General features: G+C 50.0%; 1 protein-coding gene across 11 annotated transcripts in view; it reads right to left on the bottom strand.

Annotated features, from left to right (window-relative positions):
* The window catches only part of rapgef6 (Rap guanine nucleotide exchange factor (GEF) 6), a 100,854-nt gene that overhangs the window by 8,653 nt on the left and 68,826 nt on the right, over positions 1–23,375 (bottom strand). For 7 of the 11 annotated variants that reach the window (XM_034293208.1, XM_034293203.1, XM_034293213.1 and 4 more), the window contains 18 exons: positions 22,722–22,925; positions 22,514–22,622; positions 21,993–22,236; positions 15,138–15,295; positions 13,420–13,434; positions 11,875–12,115; positions 9,641–9,749; positions 9,256–9,539; positions 8,486–8,697; positions 7,395–7,518; positions 6,002–6,025; positions 5,387–5,607; positions 4,307–4,510; positions 2,912–3,067; positions 2,584–2,682; positions 2,363–2,470; positions 946–1,168; positions 1–320 (listed from right to left, as the gene is read on the bottom strand). The exon at positions 1–320 is cut by the window's left edge and continues 138 nt beyond it. In XM_034293208.1, the coding sequence (XP_034149099.1) occupies positions 1–320; positions 946–1,168; positions 2,363–2,470; positions 2,584–2,682; positions 2,912–3,067; positions 4,307–4,510; positions 5,387–5,607; positions 6,002–6,025; positions 7,395–7,518; positions 8,486–8,697; positions 9,256–9,539; positions 9,641–9,749; positions 11,875–12,115; positions 13,420–13,434; positions 15,138–15,295; positions 21,993–22,236; positions 22,514–22,622; positions 22,722–22,925 (3,055 nt within the window). The remainder of the gene's footprint in view (positions 321–945; positions 1,169–2,362; positions 2,471–2,583; positions 2,683–2,911; positions 3,068–4,306; positions 4,511–5,386; positions 5,608–6,001; positions 6,026–7,394; positions 7,519–8,485; positions 8,698–9,255; positions 9,540–9,640; positions 9,750–11,874; positions 12,116–13,419; positions 13,435–15,137; positions 15,296–21,992; positions 22,237–22,513; positions 22,623–22,721; positions 22,926–23,375) is intronic. The other 4 variants (XM_034293206.1, XM_034293207.1, XM_034293205.1 and 1 more) reach the window with 4 other exon arrangements.

Here is a 23,375-nt window from a genome sequence, read left to right as displayed (position 1 = left end):
AGGACGACGCCCAGCTCTGCCGTGATTGGTTGAGCTCTGAACTGTCTCTGGAGAGTCTCTTGGCCTCTTCTCCGCCCGTTGCCCCAGCCCAGGCCGGCCCAGCCTCCACCTCTGCTATAGGGCCCGCCAGCTGGGTGTGGCGCAGCGCTCGAGGCAGACTCTGGAAGCTGTCGTGGGAGTTAGAGGAGCAGGAGGTCCAGCTGCCCCGCCCACTGTCGGCCACACTGTCCAGGGAGGCGTGGTCAGGGGTCAGTTCTTCTGTGGAGGTGGAGGTGGTGAAGGTGGAACCTCGCATCACCTGGCCGCGCGCCAATGACAAACTGATCAGGGAGAGATAGAAGGAAGCACAAGGCAACTAAGAAGACTGTTCCACTGGAAAGGATAAAAAAGACCAGAAAAACATTTCCTCAAATCCACCCGAACCAGTCCTGCTGCCTCCAACCTTGATACATGGACCTCCCAATCAGCGCTACAACCTGGCAGAGCCCACGTGTCTATAGAACATAACGCCGGAAGGTCCTTCTTTCCTTTCATTATAAAGACCATTTCATTCACTGATATGCAGGGGTTTTTCCTTCACTACACGCCAGGAGTTCAAATGAACTCGATTTAATGAACAGACTGCGGGAGCAGCAGTTCCCCAGGTACTATTACACAAAAAGATGTGGTTGTGGTCACGCAGGCCAGGGAGGTGTCATGAAGGAGCATATAGCCTGCAGGCCAGGGAGGTGTCACGAAGGAGCAGTCCAGACGGCTGTTGACTTAATTAAAAACCATTAACAGCCAGCCCTTATGCAGTCAAGGACATCACCTGGACCCAGATGGGAGGGGTCCAGGTCAAAGAATGGGTCTGTGGAGATTGTGTGTGTATATACACATCTGTGTAGGGCCGACTACAGTGTCTGTTACTGGAGTTTGTCCGATTCGTGTGTGTGTGTGTCTCACCTGGTGCTGGGCTGGCTGCAGTCGGAGGGGGGATGAGTGGGTTGAGGCGTGGCGCTCGCGGTCTCGGGCGTCTCTCTGGTCTTGGGAAGCGGGCACTCCGCCGCCGGGCCAGCCAGCATGGAGTCCACGGAGCAGTTACTGACGATGCTGGAGCGGGAGGAGATCTCACTGTGGCTGGAGTCAGATAGGTTGTCTGACTTCCCCGCTGGCATCAGAGCGTAGCCTGGGGGGGGGGGGGGAGAAGTGCTGCTCAGTGTGGAGTACACATACCCATACTTTTAGGGGTGGGGTGGGGGGTTAGCCAGTCTTTTTTAGATTACATTCAACTCCCTGTACTTCATGCTGCGTGTCAAAGTGAGTGAAATGGAAGCTGAACAGAGTTAACATGTCCACACAGGGCCTCTAAAAGCCTTCCCTGACAGACACAGATCCTGAACAGATGGAATCATTTTATTAAAATAAATAAAACCCTGTAATAAAAAGTGAGAGAAAGGTTAACAACAGAGCATTATGTGTTTGTGTCATAATGCGCCTCATCATTAACATCTGCATTAGAACAGTAGAAAACCACCAAACTCTCCTTACTGTTGAGTGACAGTTACAGGAGTGCAGTTAGCAGGTTCTCCTAACCACACGACATGTTAACATGTTAACCCTAACACTGCTCTCGTGAATGGTCGAAATACAGCCCAAAATCTACAATGTCAAATGCTTGATTTGGACTGAACCAACATTTACAATTCTTAAATTCAATAACATGTATTTCAATCAACAGCTAGAAACTCACAATTAAACTAGATCTACTAATAGAAAAATGTCCTCAGCTCACTTCACGTAGAATGTACTCTGTACAGTCTAGCAGATTGTCTTTGTCCTCTAAGCAAACTTCTGTGCTCAAAAATATACACAGGAAGTACTGTTCTGCTATCCAAGTCTGTCAGTCAGATTGTCTTTCTCCTTTTGTGTCGGACTTTGCAGAGCCATGAAAAGGCGCCATAGGACCTGTCTGACCTCCTGGCCTGACCTTTGCCCTGTTCAGTCTGTCCCTGTCCTGGGCTACCCTGCCGGGCCTCAGAGGACCCTGTCTGCACACGATCCTCAGTCGGCCTCTCCCTGGACCGACTCCTGTCCCTCAGCATCCTGAACGGGGACATCTCCCTCAGCCTCGCCCTGAGAGGGGACTCTGGTCGGGGCCTGGGGGAGGTGAGGGTCTCTGGCCCTGTCTGGTCTCCACGGGGCCCGGCGTGAATCAGCCCGGGGTGGGTAGTCTTCCCCGGCCTGGGGCCCTGAGGGACCGGGGAACTCCACCTCCCTGCATGCTCAGTCCCTACCTCCACCTGTCTGTCCCTGCCTTCCTGCCTGCCTGCGCTGCCCTGCCCGGTCATCCGCAGGAACCTCTTGTGGAGGAGAGCCCCACCTATGCCGTAGCTGCGGCTGCTCGCCGCGCCCCCCTTGGCGCTGGCCTCACCGGTCGGAGAGGGAGACGAGCTGGGCGGGTTCACCGGGGCCTTGGCCGCGCCGCCGCCTGCGGGGAGACACAGGGAGATGAATGTGGGGATGGGGAAGGCGGCGTGGTGAGTGGAGCTGCGTCGGGGTGTAGCATGACGGCGCTGTCCCACGGAGGCGTGAGGTACAAACCTTGGTTCTGAGATACTATGGGTTTGAGCTGTGAGATGAATGAGTGGATTTGAGTAGAGGCTGAAGTGAGTGGTAATGTGAGGTAGCCGGGATGTAGACCTTTGGAGAGTAAGGTAATAATGTAAACAGTAATGCAATACATGCAGTAACCAGGACGGTAATAATGTAAACAGTCACGTATTATGCGTTAGCAAGGACGGCGATAATGTATGAGGTAAGGTAATATGTAGAAGCCTTGATGGTAACAATCTAAGCCGTCATAATATGCGGTAGCCTTGATGGTAATAATCTAAGCAGACATATAATATACAGTAGCTAGGATGTAGACCTTTGCGTGGGGAGCCATGTGGTGAGACAGTAGGGCTGGAGTGCAGGGAGGTGGACACAGTGTCTTCAGCAGGTTTCTTCCCACTCCAAGGAGTGTCCTCTGATTGGTTGAGCTGGGAGCTGGGAGGCTTCTTTATAACCTGGGGCGAGTTAGAGTCTGGGAGGGGCAGAGGGACAGATATACACACGGTTGGAATCTATAACATCTTCAAACACATAAACCCATTAACATGCAACATACTTTAATCTTTTGTATAGAACTGTGCCAGAGCAAGCTACAGTCATCAGAATTTGGCCCGAACTAATGCTCTGTTGACTCACTGTGAGGCATGGCCGTCCCTGACTCACTGTGCGGCATGGCCGTCCCCTGACTCACTGTGCGGCATGGCCGTCCCTGACTCACTGTGAGGCATGGCCGTCCCCTGACTCACTGTGAGGCATGGCCGTCCCTGACTCACTGTGAGGCATGGCCGTCCCCTGACTCACTGTGAGGCATGGCCGTCCCCTGACTCACTGTGAGGCATGGCCGTCCCCTGACTCACTGTGAGGCATGGCCGTCCCCTGACTCACTGTGAGGCATGGCCGTCCCCTGACTCACTGTGAGGCATGGCCGTCCCCTGACTCACTGTGAGGCATGGCCGTCCCCTGACTCACTGTGAGGCATGGCCGTCCCCTGACTCACTGTGAGGCATGGCCGTCCCCTGACTCACTGTGAGGCATGGCCGTCCCCTGACTCACTGTGAGGCATGGCCGTCCCCTGACTCACTGTGAGGCATGGCCGTCCCCTGACTCACTGTGAGGCATGGCCGTCCCCTGACTCACTGTGAGGCATGGCCGTCCCCTGACTCACTGTGAGGCATGGCCGTCCCCTGACTCACTGTGAGGCATGGCCGTCCCCTGACTCACTGTGAGGCATGGCCGTCCCCTGACTCACTGTGAGGCATGGCCGTCCCCTGACTCACTGTGAGGCATGGCCGTCCCCTGACTCACTGTGAGGCATGGCCGTCCCCTGACTCACTGTGAGGCATGGCCGTCCCTGACTCACTGTGAGGCATGGCCGTCCCTGACTCACTGTGCGGCATGGCCGTCCCTGACTCACTGTGCGGCATGGCCGTCCCTGACTCACTGTGAGGCATGGCCGTCCCTGACTCACTGTGAGGCATGGCCGTCCCTGACTCACTGTGAGGCATGGCCGTCCCTGACTCACTGTGCGGCATGGCCGTCCCTGACTCACTGTGCGGCATGGCCGTCCCTGACTCACTGTGAGGCATGGCCGTCCCTGACTCACTGTGAGGCATGGCCGTCCCTGACTCACTGTGCGGCCCGGCCGTCCCTGACTCACTGTGCGGCCCGGCCGTCCCTGACTCACTGTGCGGCCCGGCCGTCCCTGACTCACTGTGCGGCCCGGCCGTCCCTGACTCACTGTGCGGCCCGTGAACGTCCTTGGCGTTGCTCTTCTTGCGGAGTGGATAGAGGGGCACCTGGACCTGCAGCACCTGGGACACCCGGTTCTGGGCCTTCCCCACGGGCAGCGGTGAGCGCAGCGACACGGGAGACATGTCCGACTTGGTGGAACGCCGCTCGCTCAGGTTCTTGGACACTGTAGTCATCGAAACAGGAAATAATTAATCTTGCACCAGGCATTGCAAGATAATTATATTCCCACGCAGAAAGACAGTAATCACAAACAGCAGCGCCATCAATAACCTGATCGGGATTCAAAAGGAGTCACATCAGAGGACTGGAGCACACAGACAGCACACACAGGAATGGAAAGACCACGAGGCCACACAGAAAAATACTATTACAATGTTTTTGACAATATGCAGGAAAATCCTTTTTCATACACTAAGTGCTTAACTGCTCCATCAGTCACCAACAAAACTCAATTTACCATCGAAAAAGGCAGAGCTGAATTCTCAACTGTAAAATACCTGATGTCCACTAAGAGGCAGTGTTGGACAGGTTTTACAATAAACTATATTTAAACACAACCAGTGAACAGCCAGTGTTTTGAGACAGACTACTGTAGACCAGCCGTTCTCAAACCATTTGGGGCAGCGGGCCCCAGTTTTGTCACAAACAATTTATCATGGACACCCCCAAAACACCCTCATAATCACAAAAACACTAGTGAGATAAGTGACATCTGAGGATTTTAACTTTGAATTGATCATTTTGATCTCTAGGCATTCATTATTTACTTTTCAAGCACATTTCTCTCAAAAGCTAGTACCAAAGTGAGAAATAGGTGGTTTTAAATCTTAAATTACAATTCATATATTCAAAATAGAAAAATATATTTTACTTATGAAGTACCATGAATACAAACACACCCACGTGAGACTAACCAGTAAGGCCCACGTCATTAATGTCAAATTGTATTTTCTTATTAAACCTTTGCTAGACACAGACCCCAGTTTGAGAAGCCCTGCTTCGTTCTAGTGCATCCCAACATTATCCCACTGGGACTCACGGGTGCTGTAGGCCGGCTCACACTGAAGAGACATGATCTGGTGCTTCTCCTCGTCCATGTCCACCGACAGGTTGGACAGGTACTGCTTGACCTTGCGAGCCATCTGAGCGTCCTCGTACAGCTTCTTGGCGTTGAGCAGCGAGCTACGACGCACGCGCTTCTTGTGGGCCCCGCCCTGCACGTCCAACATGTTGGAGTTGGTGCTGCCCTGACTCAGGGACCTGGTGGAGGGAGGGGGAGGAGAAAAGGTCCATTCAGCGTCCTTTACGGGCCATTCCATACCGTGCACAGGGGGCAACAGCGGGTTACAACGCAACCATGCAGGACGTCTCTCGCTGACACACCATGCTGAAACAAACGGGTGTCAGAACGTCGCTTGATCAAGACAACCGAGGGGGGTTAGAAAATGCGGTCAGTCCAAATGTATTGGGGTAAAACAGCAGGATGCAACACAATGCACAACAGAACGCCGGGGGAGGATGGATGGGTTAAGGGCTGTCTGACACGGCCATGCGGTTTAAGGGGGCGCTGCAGACGCGTTTGTGTTTTTGGGGGGGGGGGGGGGGGTGGGGGTGCGTGGCGACTGGATGGCTGAACTATTACCAATGGACTTACCCTAAACTCTTCCACCTCTTCTTCCTGCAAGCAAGACCCAATGACATTGGAGAGACACAGTCAAGGAAGGTCAGAGTTACCACCGTGCCATACCAAGTGTGTGTGTGTGTGTGTCCCGTTATCAGCGGCGTCCGCAGGCCCGTTATCAACAGTGCATGCGAGCCCATGTCTGGGTTTTCCGTCGTCCTAGCGGATATTTGAACAGCGGCGTTTCGATTTAACGTGCCAGAAAGGCATCAGTCATCCACATAACACTGGATGTGTCAGTCACCATGGCATCCACCCACGCTGCTCAGGAAGACCAATCAGATGGGAGTAGGGTCAGTCCTGTCCAACATAATAGAAACTGCCCGAGTTGTCATAATGGAATCAAGTAGAAATGCGGTGCCACGGTTTTCTCCCAACATCTTTTGGCTTCTGTATTGCAGCAGGCGTGTGGGTTTGCTCCGTGAGACTTATTCTCAATCACCTCCTGCATTTCCGCTGTCCACTCTTCCCGTGCATTATTGGAAGGGACATTAGTCTCTCTCCTGCCATGCGGGTTCCTTGAAAACACCCACTGACTGACACCTCTCCAGACGTCCTCAGTAGACCCAGCCACGGGCAATCACCAAGCAATCATTCTTTTAAACTGCCGTGTTTACGGATATATAGTAAGTTCCCAATTATATTGCCAGAGTGACTTGTTCATTTTAACTAAAATAGTTTCACCTGCAGCAGGCAGGGAATGAGAATGGCACTAAAGCACGAAAAAAACCACACTCACAATCAGCAGCCCCGGGTCGATTGGAAAAGCTTTTGGACACCGATTTATTTGTGTTAATAATGAACAGAACGGGCCCAGTTCTGTTTGAATAGTTCAGCTGAAGGTGCAACTGTGACGGTGCGCTGGCAGAGGGACGTGGTGGAGTGGGACTGGGTGGTGCTGCTGGGGGTGGAGTGAGCCTGGAGGGGGCAGACATGCACCGTCTGGGGGACTCACTGGGTGGGGAGCAGTGCATTGTGGGGGATGACGTCACCTCTAACCGCTAACACAGGATCAGATACCGTTAACCTTTGAATGACCGAAGATACAGGGCAGCCATTTGTCGACACACATCATTCACCTAATGGCAAACGCTCCGCGTGCAGTTTGGAGGAAGTTGAAGGGACTTTCACAAGACATGGCTGAGAACTGTTGCCAAATTACTGGAAGTGAACTGTAAAAATCTTCCGCTATTTCTTTAAGGTAAGACTGGTGAAGGCCTGTATTTGTAACACAGCTCAAAATGGGGCCAATCTAGGATCCACCAGAGCCTGTGTGGTCCTATTAAATCCAATGGAAAATCCCAAACGGATCTTAGGCTCTGTGGTGTAGGTCTCCAGGACGAGGTTAGGGGACAGAGTAACCCACCTTTGTCTGAACATGACGGCTGGGTCCATGTTGGCCGAGGTCATGCGAACCACGTGACGGATCTCCTTGGCAATCATCCTCAGCTTCTCAAAGTTCACCAGGCCATCCACACTAGAGTCATTACCTGTTGGGGAAACCGCGTGTTAGCTTTCCGACTTCATTCAAGTGTCAGCCTGGGGTTCGACAAGCAGCCTACCCACCAGTTGTTTTGGTAAAAACTGTCATTTCATTTTTTTTTTATCATTCAGCCGGTTTGACTTCCCTGAAATGGAAACAACTGAAAGCGGGTTTTTACCCAGAGTGGAGTGAGTCACTTTACATTGAGCTCTTGATATATCCTCACAGTGTTTCCTTGTGACATTACCATACATCATCTAAGAATCACTAATACCATGTGATCACAACAGTTCCCCTCTCCTGTGCATCACAGCAGCCAGTAACACAATGATGAAACCACGCTAGTAGAGACGATACAGTTTTCCGATGGTCATGAAATCAGACATTTCCTGTTTTAGGTCTACCCCAGTTTTGGACTTTTTATCTTTGCATAACACAGAAGCCTCTGTGTTTCTTCTATTTTGGTCTCATAGGGGAAGCAGAAAGAGGGGATAGCAGAAGCAAAACCTTCAGACATTCTAGAAAGTGACCTAGGGAAGTGGAAAGATTCATTAACTCTGCCCGGAAACAACAGGTCAATGACCGTTACGTGGTACGAGAGGCTCAGTCATCATAAACAGCATGTCTTTGAAAGGGTGAGCCTAGTCTGGCCATAAAGGAACATAATAATAGACTTTTGTCTGATGAGCTATGAGTTAAAGTTATATATAGCTAGTATGATGGTAGTCACAGTTCAACGATGGTAGGTGCAACATTCTCTAGTGCAAAACACAAGTCTATATCTAGCAAAACCTTTTAACTACTATAAACTTCTAAAACAACATCTATCATGGCAAAATGTTCTTGGGTCTTTTTTGCTACAGTTGTTCCATCTTTAATCAGACAAACCTTTATGGATAAAGGATGAATCCACTATTCAGTCAAACAGACTGGAGGAAATCATTTTAGTCAGGCGCCGACACAGGCCTCCCTACCTTCGTGCAGGAAGGTGAGGTCCTTCTTGACAACAGGAAACAGGGGGATGATGGGTGGCTGCATGCTCTGGCTGCTCAGGACGTTGCGATACTTGGCCATGTTCCTAGACGGGTCAAAGATGTCCTGCAGGTCCCGGAACAGCTTGTCGTACTTGCCGGGCAGCTTCTCCCAAGACGACCGGAGACGAGCCACCGGAGCCAGGTTTAGACCGCTGCGGGAGAGCGCAACAGAAAGACACATCAGTGGTCTGGACAGACGGGACCCTAGAGAGAGGAAAGCCAGCCTAGTCGCAGTGCTGAAAACACACCCAGGCACACAGAAGCCAGGGAGACGTCAGACCACCCTGGCTCACCAGAGACCAAAGTCAGGTCAGTACAGGGGCCAGAGACCCAGAGAGACACTTCAGGGAGACGTGGGGTCTGGAGGTATGTTCCCTCAGGCCTCTCACTGTTGATGAGTGTCGCTACACTACTCACACACCTCCCCTCAAAACAATGGATGTCAGAGTAATGGAATAATGGACAGCAGTAGCTGAACAGCAGAAATCTGAACCCAGAAGTCAGAGTTAACAGAATAACAAATCATAAATGTCAGAGCTGTTTCAGGCCTACATTGTGACAGGCAGTACATATTTGGGACAGACATTTGATTATAGCCCTACACAGTTGGAGAACAGACCAGGGAGTGCATGCCTCCTGTCTGCCAGGAGCCAGGATAAACACACAGTTGAACACACAGGACCTCCATAAAACACCCCTCTAACCCCCACCTGATTATGGCAAACATGGAGTTGAAGTTCTTGCACTCTCTGCAGTGGAGGGCAATCTTAATGAAGTGCTTGATGGTCTTCATCCTCTTCACGGCGTTGGCTTCCCTCAGGATCTCTGTGGCGACCCAGAAGGTCTCCTGGTTGATGACCTCCTCAAACTGCTTGAGGCGTGTCTGCTGAGCCCCACCAGAGGAGTCCAGCAGCTTGAACAGGTCGTCCACATACTCAGTGGACTCAATGTTCCGGAACAGCTCAAAGTCCCTCATGGAGAGCTGGGCGGCCACCTGAACAACAGCAAGGTTTATTTACTCATACAAACATGAGATGCGTTTTCCACATTACACAACCCCTCTGGAAAACACAAACATACACAACAAACACACACCTCCACAGTGCTGAGCTGAAGCAGGGTGATCTGGCTCTCCTTCAGGAGCTCCTGGGCGTCATCATCTGAACACAGCGTTTCTGTCTCCATGTTGTTCTTCAGGTAGTACCTAGGGACAGGGAGAGGGTCAGGACACTGAATGAAAGCCCGCCACCAGCCTGAATTACAAAGCCCGCCACCAGCCTGAATTACAAAGCCCGCCACCAGCCTGAATTACAAAGCCCGCCACCAGCCTGAATTACAAAGCCCGCCACCAGCCTGAATAACAAAGCCCGCCACCAGCCTGAATAACAAAGCCCGCCACCAGCCTGAATTACAAAGCCCGCCACCAGCCTGAATTACAAAGCCCGCCACCAGCCTGAATTACAAAGCCCGCCACCAGCCTGAATTACAAAGCCCGCCACCAGCCTGAATTACAAAGCCCGCCACCAGCCTGAATTACAAAGCCCGCCACCAGCAAGCGTGGATGAGAAATGGGATCTGGGTTCATTTGATCTATTTTTGTAGATTTCTAAAACGTAAACACACATGAACACAGGAGGCCAAAACGACACCATTAGTTGGGCTACGCCATGAAACCTGCGTGGTCAACAGCAGTGGAGCAACATTAAGATGCAGAGCCTGACACTGGTGATCCATTTCAGCCATCCATCTCCCCTGGGTGTGAGAGAGAGACACGCTGCCCTGATGCCCTTTTCTGGGAGAGCATCCAAGACCGACGCGCTGGACTAGTGCCTCCTAATGGAGCCATAATGTGTCTAATAGCTCGACCTAGAACGCAACGGCCCATCCAGCAATACATTCACGACGTGCCACTCTCCAGAGGCAGCGTCCGGGAGCCCACAGCCGCGTTTGATGTGTACTTAAAAAAGCTCAGGAAAGGATGGGCATGAATAAGTGATGGGTTGAGGGGGATGGGCTAGGCCTGGATGATAGAGGGAGGTGGGGCACCACTGGGGCTAGGCCTGGATGATAGAGGGAGGTGGGGCACCACTGGGGCTAGGCCTGGATGATAGAGGGAGGTGGGGCACCACTGGGGCTAGGCCTGGATGATAGAGGGAGGTGAGGCACCACTGGGGCTAGGCCAGGATGATAGAGGGAGGTGGGGCACCACTGGGGCTAGGCCTGGATGATAGAGGGAGGTGAGGCACCACTGGGGCTAGGCCAGGATGATAGAGGGAGGTGGGGCACCACTGGGGCTAGGCCTGGATGATAGAGGGAGGTGGGGCACCACTGGGGCTAGGCCTGGATGATAGAGGGAGGTGGGGCACTACTGGGGCTAGGCCTGGATGATAGAGGGAGGTGGGGCACCACTGGGGCTAGGCCTGGATGATAGAGGGAGGTGGGGCACCACTGGGGCTAGGCCTGGATGATAGAGGGAGGTGGGGCACTACTGGGGCTAGGCCTGGAAGATAGAGGGAGGTGGGGGACCACTGGGGCTAGGCCTGGAAGATAGAGGGAGGTGGGGGACCACTGGGGCTAGGCCTGGATGATAGAGGGAGGTGGGGCACTACTGGGGCTAGGCCTGGAAGATAGAGGGAGCTGGGATCTACTGGAGCCAGGGCTGGAAGATTGGAGCCGGGGCTCTACTGGGACTAGGGACTGGCTGGGGTTAGGAAGCCTCCCTCAGCTAGGTCATCGAGTGAGCTTGACAAGAGGGACCGAAGGGTTTTTTTGCCGGCGAGGGAGGAGCGTCTGTCAAACATTAACATCAAAGGCCAGTGAGTCCCAGCAGGTTGATCCGACCTGCCACGTGTTTTGTCAGGTAAGAGGAGGACAAAGATCAAGGCACAGAAGATGTTTTGCGCAACAGACACACTGCACCGCAGTGTAACACGGCAGAGACACGATGGTACGGGCGTTGTAGCGTAACAGACGAGACGGTCTGTCGCCACCAATGGTGGCCAGTCCCTTGGCAGCCAGGCTACCTACACTGGCTGAGTGGGCCTACAGGTTATTCCACTGGGGACCTGATATTCACCCTAACCTAGTTGAGATGGGTGTAGAGACAGACAGAGGCAGAGAGGTGGAGGGGGGCATGCAGGGAGAGCACTTCAGGGAAAGATGACAGGAGACTTTCAGTTGAACTCATTCTCAGGGCGGAGGGGAACCAAGGAGAAAGACGTTTCCCCAAGACGCTGGCCGTGGACCATCTATTCTGCCCCTCCACCCCCCCACCCATCCACCCCCCCACCCCAGTGGTTGAATGTGGTCCACAGATGGGCACGCGTTACCTGCCGTTGAGCTGGATGCGGTCAGCCAGCTTAGAGAGCTGGTCAGGCAGCCTGCGCTGCTTGATGACTCCCTCGGGACTGACCGACACCTCACAGAGGGAGTAGTTCTCTGGGGCAGCGGTCAGGCCAAACTCGTTGACCACGTGACTGACCACGTCCTTGGCCGTGGTGTCCTTACTGATGATGATGTAGCAGCTCAGCTGATCAGCCTTGAACACTCGGATCACCTGGTCAGGAATGTCTGGCGACCACAGAACACATTGGAAGAGTTACCACAGAATAACAGAACTGTCTACTGTGTAGTGTGTGTCCACAATGGCACCCTCTTCCCTTAAATACGGCACTACTTTTGACCAGGACCCGTAAAGCTCTGGACAAAATTAGTGTGCAATGATACAGGGAGCAGGAAGCAGTTCGGGACGCATACATTGTTTAATGGGTAGTACATGGTCACGTCAGATATGAATGATGAACAAAACAGAAAAGCTTAAAGAGGGATGGCAAAAATAACCTCATCCAAAACATGAGTTGACCCTCTCGAACAGAATAATTTGAAAGCAAACAGCCCTTGGGGCTAAAACAGGAGATGCATTTACACCAGGTCAAAGGGAACGCTGAACGTCCTGAAGGGAGCTGTAGTTTTTGCTGGTGTTCCCTCACGACAGTTTTGGCCCACAACTTCAACTCGTGTCATTATTACTATGGCAGAAACAGGATCTGCAGGAACAAATCACTGAGCCAAACCAGTAATGACTAACGTGGCTCGGGACCCATCGAAAATCCACTGCAGGGTGAGGCAGCGGCGAAATCTATTATTTCAACTAACAATTATTTCCATGTAAAATAAAAAAAGTGGGGGTGAGATGCAAATGAATAGTGGGTGGGCTATTAGCTGTGGCTGTGATTAGGGGCGGGGGCAATCATATACCTTCCTATCATATCCAGTCATTATGCATACCCCCCTCCACCTGACAGGACTAATGTGGACCTGAATGAATGCGAATGATTGCTGTGGCTCTCTGATGGAGTGTTTAACCAATTAGAGACGGGGTCTTAACAGGAAATTCTCATTCTTCACGGTGGAAAGCCTCCTGGCTCGAAGGCGCTTTTCTTCTGATGTTTCTGCATACGCAGCGGTATCAGGTTTCCTAGCGAGCCCTCCAACTAACGCCCCCCAAGCCAGCCTGCCGAGCCTGTTCCCCTTTCGCTCTGTCAGAGAACCACCCCACCCAACATAAAGGAGCTGTCACACACACACACACACACACACACACACACACACACACACACACACACACACACACACACTAGAAGACATTCAGCATGGTCTGAATGACATGGCTGCATTCACCCGTCCCTCAGGGGCCTCTACAAAAGAAGGGCACGTGCAGGAAACAGGTTGCCAGCCTGGGACTTAGCCCAAGACCACCAGGCTGAGGCCTGCTTCACAGGACACACAGAGGGCCGGAGAACACAGAAATGAAGGAGAAAACAAAATGGTAGGGGAAACTTGGAAACTAAAGAGAAAACGAATAATATACTTACAGTAGAATCCCACGGCTGGGGAGGGAGGCAAGGGGGAGAGAAGGAGAACAGTGATTGGAAACATGGAAGAGAGGAGGAGGAGTAAAACAGCAGCTCGTCCCTGTGTGTGGTTGTGTAAGAACAGAGAAAGGCAGCGGGTGCAGACGACTCGTCGTGGATTCAGCTGAAGCATCCGTTTCTAATCAGATCAGTGTCGCGCAGAGTGGGAGGTCACAGTGTGTGACAACAGAAAGATGGGAGTCGCAGTGACACGAGGGCGCGCGTGCACACACACACACACACACACACACACACACAGCCAAAGACCTAGGAGAAAAACACTGTACTTAACTCCAAACTGCACTTTCGCTGATTCCCCCCTCCTAATGTCTTTTAATGCCATTCTTTGAGAAGGATTACTCCCAGTGACGGGGGGGGGGGTTCACCGGGTGTGTCGGCACCTCTTGGAAGGATTACTCCCACACTGACTAGCCTGGGTTATTTACAGTGAAAAAGCCAGTGTGTTTGGTGGAGAAGAGAAATGGCACTAATAGAAGATGATTAATCTCTTATCTCAGTGGGCTTTGAGGAGGGGGAGGAGGAGGCGGGGTTGGTTCAGCCCTCTACAGGCTTGTGATGTATCGGGGACATGCGAAGAACTGGGCCGGGCCTCTGTCCACTGGCTGTGCTGAATGACAAATGGTCGGGGAGGAGGAATCAAATCCATACTCTCCCTTCCACCTTCCTCACACAGCTCTCCCCCAGGGAGGCCGCTTAGATGTTTCAGTAATTATGGCCTCTGAAATCTGTCTGCGAGAAAACGGACTATAATTGTTCAGCGTTTAATCCCTTTCATATGGCTCTAATTCTATTTAATGTCCGAGCTCTCGAAATGTGAATGCTGCAGACACCCAGAGGAGAAGTGGCCTGCTTGTGTGCGTGTGTGTGTGTGTGTGTGTGTGTGTGTCTGTGAATTGCATGTGTCGGTTAAGCGTGCGTGAAGCACGTCTGAAGTGCGCCTGAAGCACGTCTGAAGCATGTAGCGTACTCATATTTATTAAAACTGTGATTAACCTGAGGACCTCAGTTTATCCATTGGCCAATCAGAAGGCTCCATCACTGGCTGTGAGAAGTGTGTTGGTCTGGGTTCTGAATGCGGCAGCAGCTGTAAGCCTATTGTCTATATAACCCAGTCTGAATAGGCCACTTGACAAATGAACAAGATAAACAGTAGTGTAGTTCGCCCCTCTTCAGCTCCTAATTGGACTAACACCGTTCAGATGCCAATTGTGTGGCAAGCAGAACTGAAGCGCGGGTTGGAGCAGTGAAATGCTATGCAGGGTGGCAACACCTACCTTAACAATGAGTCTTAGTAATGAGCTTTTCCTGAATATCTGAAATGGCAGGACAGCCTATTGTGTAATTAATCAAACATCAATGCCTAAAGGTAGGCCTAATCTGTCAGTATACACAATTCAGCTAGCCTACTGTCGTGTGGAAAACTGAGAACTCTCTGACGTCCAAGAGAACAGAGACTAAAATGAGTTGATCATGTGCTGCCCTGGTGGTATTGTCTAACTAGCTGTAGGGTTGGAGAAGTCCAGTGCAAAGGAAATTGTCTGTCTGTCTCTCACCTGCATGGTTGGAGACCAAGGGCAATAGAAGCTGTCTGTCTGTCACCTGTAGGGTTGGATTCCAAGACACAGGTAGTTGTGTCTGTCTGTCTGTCGGTTTCTCACCTGCAGGGTTGGAGAAGTCCAGGACACTGGAAGCTGGCTGCAGCAAATCAGGACTGCTGGAGGAAAGACTTCCAGGGATGGGCATGATAGCAACACTGTGCCTGCACTGCTTAGTGCCCACGATACTGTCATCCTGTGACTGGCCCACACCTCCATCACTGTGACAGAGAGAGAAAAGGGTTCACCTTCAGTTACACTGGATGTCAAACACTTATGATTAGTGCCTGGGGTCATTCCTGTCAGGCAACTCCAGGCCCCAAAGCCATTAATAGAAAATCCTGTCCGTCGTATTCAATCTCACTGCATGTGGTCTCATAAACAGTAAAATCCAGCATCAGTCCTGCCATCCACAGTGTACTGCCGTACCAGGCTGTGACAGCAGTGATGGGATTGGGATTCAGACATTCATGAATGATCACATGAACGAAGTGGCTGACAAGCAGGGTGTCCAGAAACAACAAGACAAATATGGCAGAAGAACGACGACAGCACAGTGAACACTAATGTCAGTGAGACTCAGACACTATGTGTCGTCATCAACATGCCTCTATAGGACAGTGGCAGTAAACACCCCTCAGTGGAGGGGGGGTCAATGTCTAGGCCTAATATCAAAATTGGTACATGAAACAGTCAAGTTTGGTTAGGGTGAAGGTTAAGATCCGTTTTAGAGACTGGTTAGTTGTCCCTATTGGGATGCTGCTCAGAAAACACTAAGGTACTTTCAGTTCTCCCTCCCTTCACCGACTGACTGACATGGGCCAGAACTAACCTAGTGGTGTTTGTGTAGTCATGCCGATGGTACTGGGAGACAATGATCATAGATTACCAATACAGAACAATGAGTTCAGACGGGGGGGGGGGCGGACGGGGGGACAAACGGGGAGGACGACAGACGGGGGGGGGGGGGGGGGGAGATAGACGGGGGGGTGGGGGACTACAGACAGACGGGGTGCGGCATGAATTGACATTACAGAGCTCGGCTGAAGAAAAGCCTTGGTAATCTCCGCAGTAAGTTGATGGCTACTTCTGCACCAGACTGACATAATTGCAGAAATGATCTATTGACGGGCTGAAACTCTGCCCAGCTAGGGCTACATGTTAGAGCTTTATATTGAGGTCTAAGGCTGTTCCCTTACATTACCAACCATTCACATGCAGTTTCCACTAGAGTAGGGTGTGATGAATGCATTAGGAACACTGATGGGATGTGCTGACTAGGCGATGTAGGGCTGATAAATGATAAGAAAGCTGTCCAGGGCATTTGGCTGCATTCCTGAACCCACAGAGACATCTTGTGAGGACTGAACTGGTACAGCAGGAAGGGAACAGAATGTCTGTGGGTTTCAAGGAGAGCCTGAATCTGTGAGGCACCCATGTACCTTCAGGAATGCATACAGATACCCAATGAATTTGCTTGAGTGTAACAAAACAAACCTCTACCTTGCTGTTCAAAGTCAATGCTGAATTCATTCCTGACCATTTACAATGACTGTGGGCGCTTCCCAAATAGCACACTAGTCACCCTGTAGAGCACTAGGTTTCACCAGAGTATACAACCAATAGGGTGCAATTTTGGAGGCGCAGGGGGTTTCTCCACATTAGCGCTGATTGGAGGGTGGGGAGTGGGGGTGGGGTGGGAGGGCTAGAAGCACAACGTGTCTTACCCAAACAGTCCCCTGGGTGGCAGGTGAGGCAGTTACAGAGACAGGAGAGACAGAGGACAGTGGAGAGCATAAGACAGCAGGCTCATCGTACAGTACAGTGTGTGAGCAGGAGCAACAACATAGGCAGACACAGAGGACAGGAGCAGACGGACACAGAGGACAGGAGCAGACGGACACAGAGGACAGGAGCAGACGGACACAGAGGACAGGAGCAGACAGACACAGAGGACAGGAGCAGACGGACACAGAGGACAGGAGCAGACGGACACAGAGGACAGGAGCAGACAGACACAGAGGACAGGAGCAGACAGACACAGAGGACAGGAGCAGACAGACACAGAGGACAGGAGCAGACGGACACAGAGATACAGCAGAGCAGGGACGTCGCTCGGCCTATTTTAGGTGGGCTTCAGAATGATTACTCAGAACAGGATGTTTTTCAAAATATGCGGATTAGATATGTTCGATTCTTAGTTTCTACGGAACGCAGTTGCAAAAATGCGTGTTTCACAGAACCATGTTTGTTTGGGTTTAACCTATTGCAATGTATTCTGTTCAGAGGAAGGGAGACGTGGTTATTAAATGTTTCTTTTTTAATTAAGGGAGACCTGGTTATTAAATGTTTTTTTTTTTATTATGATTTTAAAAAATTATGACTTCATTCCAAGATGAGTGTGCTAACGACAAAATGTGTTTTGAAATGACTCAGAATGATTCAGAGAAATCTCACTTAAACAGAATATGTACTGTATGTAGATGTTCATTTACAATAAGCTACACTTGACGTAAGTTTGTTGGCTACATAGTACAGACGTTTTTGTGCCTTTTGTTTGTGTTGGCTGGATGAGGACAGAGTGGACCTTCTTTATTAGGACAGAATTTAAGTCATCTTTAAGTTATTTAAATGGCTAACAAACTATGAGACAGGTCTACTTTTAGCCTTGACCAAAAATAACCTTATTTTGATAGATTTTACACCTGTTTGTTACTCTAAGAATACATGATGAAAAGATATTTTGGGGAGTATGCCCAGAACCCCCAAAACGGGGCTTAGACCCCACCCCCATCCATGATTTTCTAGTGACGTCCTCAGCAGTAGAGACATGAAAACGGACAGCCAGGACACGGATCTAGACGTCCCAGCAGTAGAGACATGAAAACGGACAGCCAGGACACGGATCTAGACGTCCCAGCAGTAGAGACATGAAAACGGACAGACAGGACACGGATCTAGACGTCCCAGCAGTAGAGACATGAAAACGGACAGCCAGGACACGGATCTAGACGTCCCAGCAGTAGAGACATGAAAACGGACAGCCAGGACACGGATCTAGACGTCCCAGCAGTAGAGACATGAAAACGGACAGCCAGGACACGGATCTAGACGTCCCAGCAGTAGAGACATGAAAACGGACAGCCAGGACACGGATCTAGACGTCCCAGCAGTAGAGACATGAAAACGGACAGCCAGGACACGGATCTCGACGTCCCAGCAGTAGAGACATGAAAACGGACAGACAGGACACGGATCTCGACGTCCCAGCAGTAGAGACATGAAAACAGACAGCCAGGACACGGATCTAGACGTCCCAGCAGTAGAGACATGAAAACAGACAGCCAGGACACGGATCTAGACGTCCCAGCAGTAGAGACATGAAAACAGACAGCCAGGACACGGATCTAGACGTCCCAGCAGTAGAGACATGAAAACGGACAGCCAGGACACGGATCTAGACGTCCCAGCAGTAGAGACATGAAAACGGACAGCCAGGACACAGATCTAGACGTCCCAGCAGTAGAGACATGAAAACGGACAGCCAGGACACGGATCTAGACGTCCCAGCAGTAGAGACATGAAAACGGACAGCCAGGACACAGATCTAGACGTCCCAGCAGTAGAGACATGAAAACGGACAGCCAGGACACAGATCTAGACGTCCCAGCAGTAGAGACATGAAAACAGACAGACAGGACACGGATCTAGACGTCCTCAGCAGGAGCACACAGGCAGAGAGCGATGGTGAACAGGTGATAGCGATAGGATTGTGTGATATTAAGACGTTATGCTTTTCAAATTTCTTAAAGTTTGGTCAACGCGAGGAGGATTATAACAAGACAATTTCAAAAGTCTTGCTCATTGTTTTGCCACTCAGGAACATTTGCTGTATTCTTAGTCTGGTGTAGTTGTGTGTGTTGCGGTTTTCCACGGCCTTCCCTCTGTAGTGAAATGGACTGTCTCACTGCATCACACGGTCATCGATATGAGACCGGCTGCTTTCATCAGGATAACCCAGGCTGGGATGCTGGCTGCTTTTGACAAGTGGCTAATGTACTCAATCTACTTAATCACTTTTAAATACAGATAAAGGAGAATGCGATGACAGAGTTGTGCTTTGCGTTCCAGCCCACTCTCTAAATCACCACCATTTGTGTCCAAACTACCTAGTTCATTGGCTGCCAATGAAATCCCAGTAAATCAACTGGTTGGTCAATACATGATCCAGCACCAAAGACGGGTGGTCCTGAGGCTCAGTCCATCTGTGGACTACTGGAAACGGACCTGCTTGTCTTTACTCTGCCTTTCATCTGACGCTCCCAAATCAGGCTCTTTTATCTCCACTCTCTAACTCCTCTCAGAGAAAATGAAATGAAAAACAAAAGTGTAGTAATTTAGATACTGCTGGTTGTTGGGCTTTGACAGATCCTTGGCTGAATGAATTGGAGTGTAATTGCCTTTGATGAACTGAGAACTGACACAGTAGAGCGTGTGTTGAAGGGAAAGGTAAAACTTAGACAACGAACACTTTCGTTCTACACAAATAGTAGGCATGAAAGGAGATTAAATTCTGTGTTTCTTTTTTAAGGAACAGACCCCATTTCAAGGATATTTTGGGAGACAGTGAGGCGTGGGAAATAAAACATAGGATGGGACAATGCTGGGATTGACCCTGGTCTCTGGTAGGTGTACATGTAATGTGCCATCTCCCCCCCCCCCCCCATCTCTCCGCCCGTCCAAACCCCCCCTCTCCGCCCGTCCAAACCCCCTCTCTCCGCCTGTCCAAACCCCCCCACTATAACATCAAGAAACTTTTACAAATTACAACCATTTTCATCCCCTTATTCCGGGGGCTCAAATGTAACTGGACAAATTAACACAAATCAAATGTTCATTTTTAATACTTTGTCGAGAATCCTTTGCAGGCAATGGCTGCTTGAAGTCTGGAATGCATGGACAGCACCAAACGCTGGGTTTCCTCCTTTGCCTTCCTCCATGCTTTGCCAGGCCTTTACTGCAGCGGTCTTCAGTTGTTGTTTGTTCGTGGGTCTTTCTGCCTTAAGTTGTCTTCAGCAAGTGAAACGCATGCTCAATCAGGTTGAGATCAGGGGATTGACTCGGCCATTGCAGAATATTACACTTCTTTGCCTTTAAAGACTAGTGGGGTTGCTTTTGCAGTACGTATTGGGTCATTGTCCATCTGTAAAGTGAAGCGCCATCCAATCAACTTTGCTGAATTTGGGTGAACCCTCCGTATTTGCCCTCGTGAAGTGAACTCCAAGTGTGTTCTTCCCTTGGCTGGATGTTGTGAAGGAGTTGTTCTTTACAATGGAAAGGATCCTACGATCATCCACCACTGTCGTCTTCTGTGGACGTCCAGGACTTTTTGTGTTGCAGAGCTCACCAGTGTCATCTTTTTTTCTCAGAATGTACCAAACCTTTGATCTGGCCACTCCTAATGTTCCTGCTATCTCTCTGATGGATTTTTTCTCTTTTTTTTGCAGCCTAAGGATGGCCTGTTTCACTTGCATTGAGAGCTCCTTTGACCACATGATGTGGGTTCACAGCAACAGCTTCCAAATGGGAATGCAACACCTGAAATCAACTCCAGACCTTTGACCTGCTTAATTGAAGAAACAACAAAGGAATAGCCCACACCTGTCCATGAAACAGCTTTTGAGTCAATTGTCCAATTACCTTTGGCCCTTTGAAAAAGAGGGGGCTATATATTAAAGATCACCTAAATTAGAAAATCCCTTCCTCCAAATTAGGTGAATCCCCTCATTTTAAAGCTGGGAGACTGGACCTTAACCACATATTCATTATTTAACTGTAACTTGAATATATTTTGGTAAACAGCCAAAAGAACAAAATGTGTCCAATTATTTCCAGACCTAACTATAGTTTGAATAAAATATGCACATTGTCAGCCTTTTACTGTCTGTTTATGTTTTAAAATATAATGCACCAGAAGCCTTATAAGATAGTATATTGTATTCAAATGATTCAAATCATAGCTTTAGGGGTACACTTAGAGACTAGTCCATTTTAGTCTCTGTTTTAAGTGAAATTGAGGAAGATCATAATTACTCCTTTTAAATTTGAATGCCAGTGGATAAAATCAAATACAACACAAAGACCTACCTGAAGGGTTTAGGTGGTAGGTAGGATGCTGTAGTGTTATTGGACCCACCTGAAGGGTTTAGGCCAGGGCTGCCCAACCATGGTCATGGAGATCTACTGTCCTGTAGGGTTTCTCTCTACCTCTAATTTAGCACACCTGATTCTAATAATTTGCCGGATGAAAACCTCCACCGGGTTAGTCACAAATGGGGTTGAAGAGAAAACCTACAGGACAGTATATCTCCAGGAACAAGGTTGGGCAGACCTGGTTTAGGTGGTAGGATGCTGTAGTGTAATTTGACTGACCCACAAGCTTGGGTGGTAGGATGATGTTGTGTTATTTGACTTACCTGAAGGGCTTGGGTGGTAGGATGCTGTAGTGTTATTTGACTGACACATAGGGTTGGGTGGTAGGATGCTGTAGTGTTATTTGACTGACCCATAGGGTTGGGTGGTAGGGTTCTGTAGTGTTATTTGACTGACCCATAGGGTTGGGTGGTAGGACGCTGTAGTGTTATTTGACTGACCCATAGGCTTGGGTGGTAGGATGCTGTAGTGTTATTTGACTGACCCATAGGGTTGGGTGGTAGGATGCTGTAGTGTTATTTGACTGACCCATAGGGTTGGGTGGTAGGATGCTGTAGTGTTATTTGACTGACCCATAGGGTTGGGTGGTAGGATGCTGTAGTGTTATTTGACTGACCCATAGGGTTGGGTGGTAGGATGCTGAAGTGTTATTTGACCTACCTGAAGGGCTTGGGTGGTAGGATGCTGAAGTGTTATTTGACCTACCTGAAGGGCTTGGGTGGTAGGATGCTGAAGCGGGTCTTCTCAAGCATCTTTCTGATCTTGTTTCGACCTCCAGACACGGTGTTGGCCTTCATCTTCTTTGTGGCCCTGTGGTCAGTGGGGAACTCCATGTCTCCGGGCAGGTCTGGGATGGAGAAGCGATTAGCTTTCTTTTCCTGGATCTTGGGAATGTGAGGACCACCGTTCTTTTTCTCATGTACAATTCGGCTCAGCAGCTCTTTGAACACTGGGGAGACAATAACGGGGATACTGGATCAATCTCAGGACAGAAACAGAACAGCTGAATCCTGGAAACCTTTCAACAAATCCTTCAGGTTTTCCAGAACACAGGACTGACCACAGAACAAAATACTGACCGCACTACAGCCCAGAGGTTCTGACCCAGTTAGAGACCCAGGTCCTGACCCAAGTACTGAGCCAGTTACAGACTAATGCTGGCATTGGCCATTTTAGATTTTGTGGCATTGTTCATGATCCCATCTTGGATAACAGATTGCACTAACCGAAGATGTTGGTCTTGATGGTGAGGGAGAGGTGTGTGTTGTTCTTTAGGAAGTCCATAGCTTTGGCGTAGGAGATGTTCTCAAAGTTCTGACCATTGATCTCCATGATCTGACAAACAGAAACACAGAGCTTTGAGTTACCTGCATTCGGTATTGAATGGAGGGAAACGAAAAGCCATCTAAAAGCCATCTAAACAGCACAACATACCTGGTCTCCCCGTTTGAGTCCTGCCTCTGAGGCCTTGCTGCCCTCTTCCACCGACTCCACGAATATCCCGAAGCCCCTCTCACTGCCCCCGTGCAGGCTGAAGTGGAGCGGGGACTCCCTTGATGGTTTCTGCAGTGTGATCTGCCTCCACTTGGCCTTGGCTGCACACGCTATGTTCAGCAGCCGGAGGTGACCCTTCATTTTCTGCAAGGACAGACCAGGTCTCAGAGCCTACTCAACTGACCTGGGAAACAGCCACAGTGGCTCTCAAAGGTACCAGAGTTTCTCAAATTTTATTGTGTTAAAAAATAACATCAAAGGGTTTTTGCCACTGATCTACATTGAAAATAGTTCAGAATGTCCAAGAAAAAAAAGGAAAGTCTCAAAATGTCCTCAATCAACTACAAATCCAAAAGAGAGACTGTACTGGTTATTTCTTAACAACACTGGTAGAAGAGCTGATTGATCCCCAGGATGGAGCATCAAATGTCTGGCGTAGCCACAGAGTGACGTTCAAGGTGTAAGGGTTTCGTGAACGTGTGAACGCCTGGAGGTCAACGCACATTGTAATACAGAGGCTCCATCCTAAATGCCTACGTATTGATTTCATGCTCAGTGTGCTCGGGTTGGAAGTAGAGTGATTTTGGACAAAGT

This window comes from Esox lucius, chromosome 7 (assembly GCF_011004845.1).
Source record: "Esox lucius isolate fEsoLuc1 chromosome 7, fEsoLuc1.pri, whole genome shotgun sequence".
NCBI lineage: Eukaryota > Metazoa > Chordata > Actinopteri > Esociformes > Esocidae > Esox > Esox lucius.
Note: the sequence above shows the minus strand (reverse complement) of the source record. Positions and strands in the feature narration are given on the sequence as shown.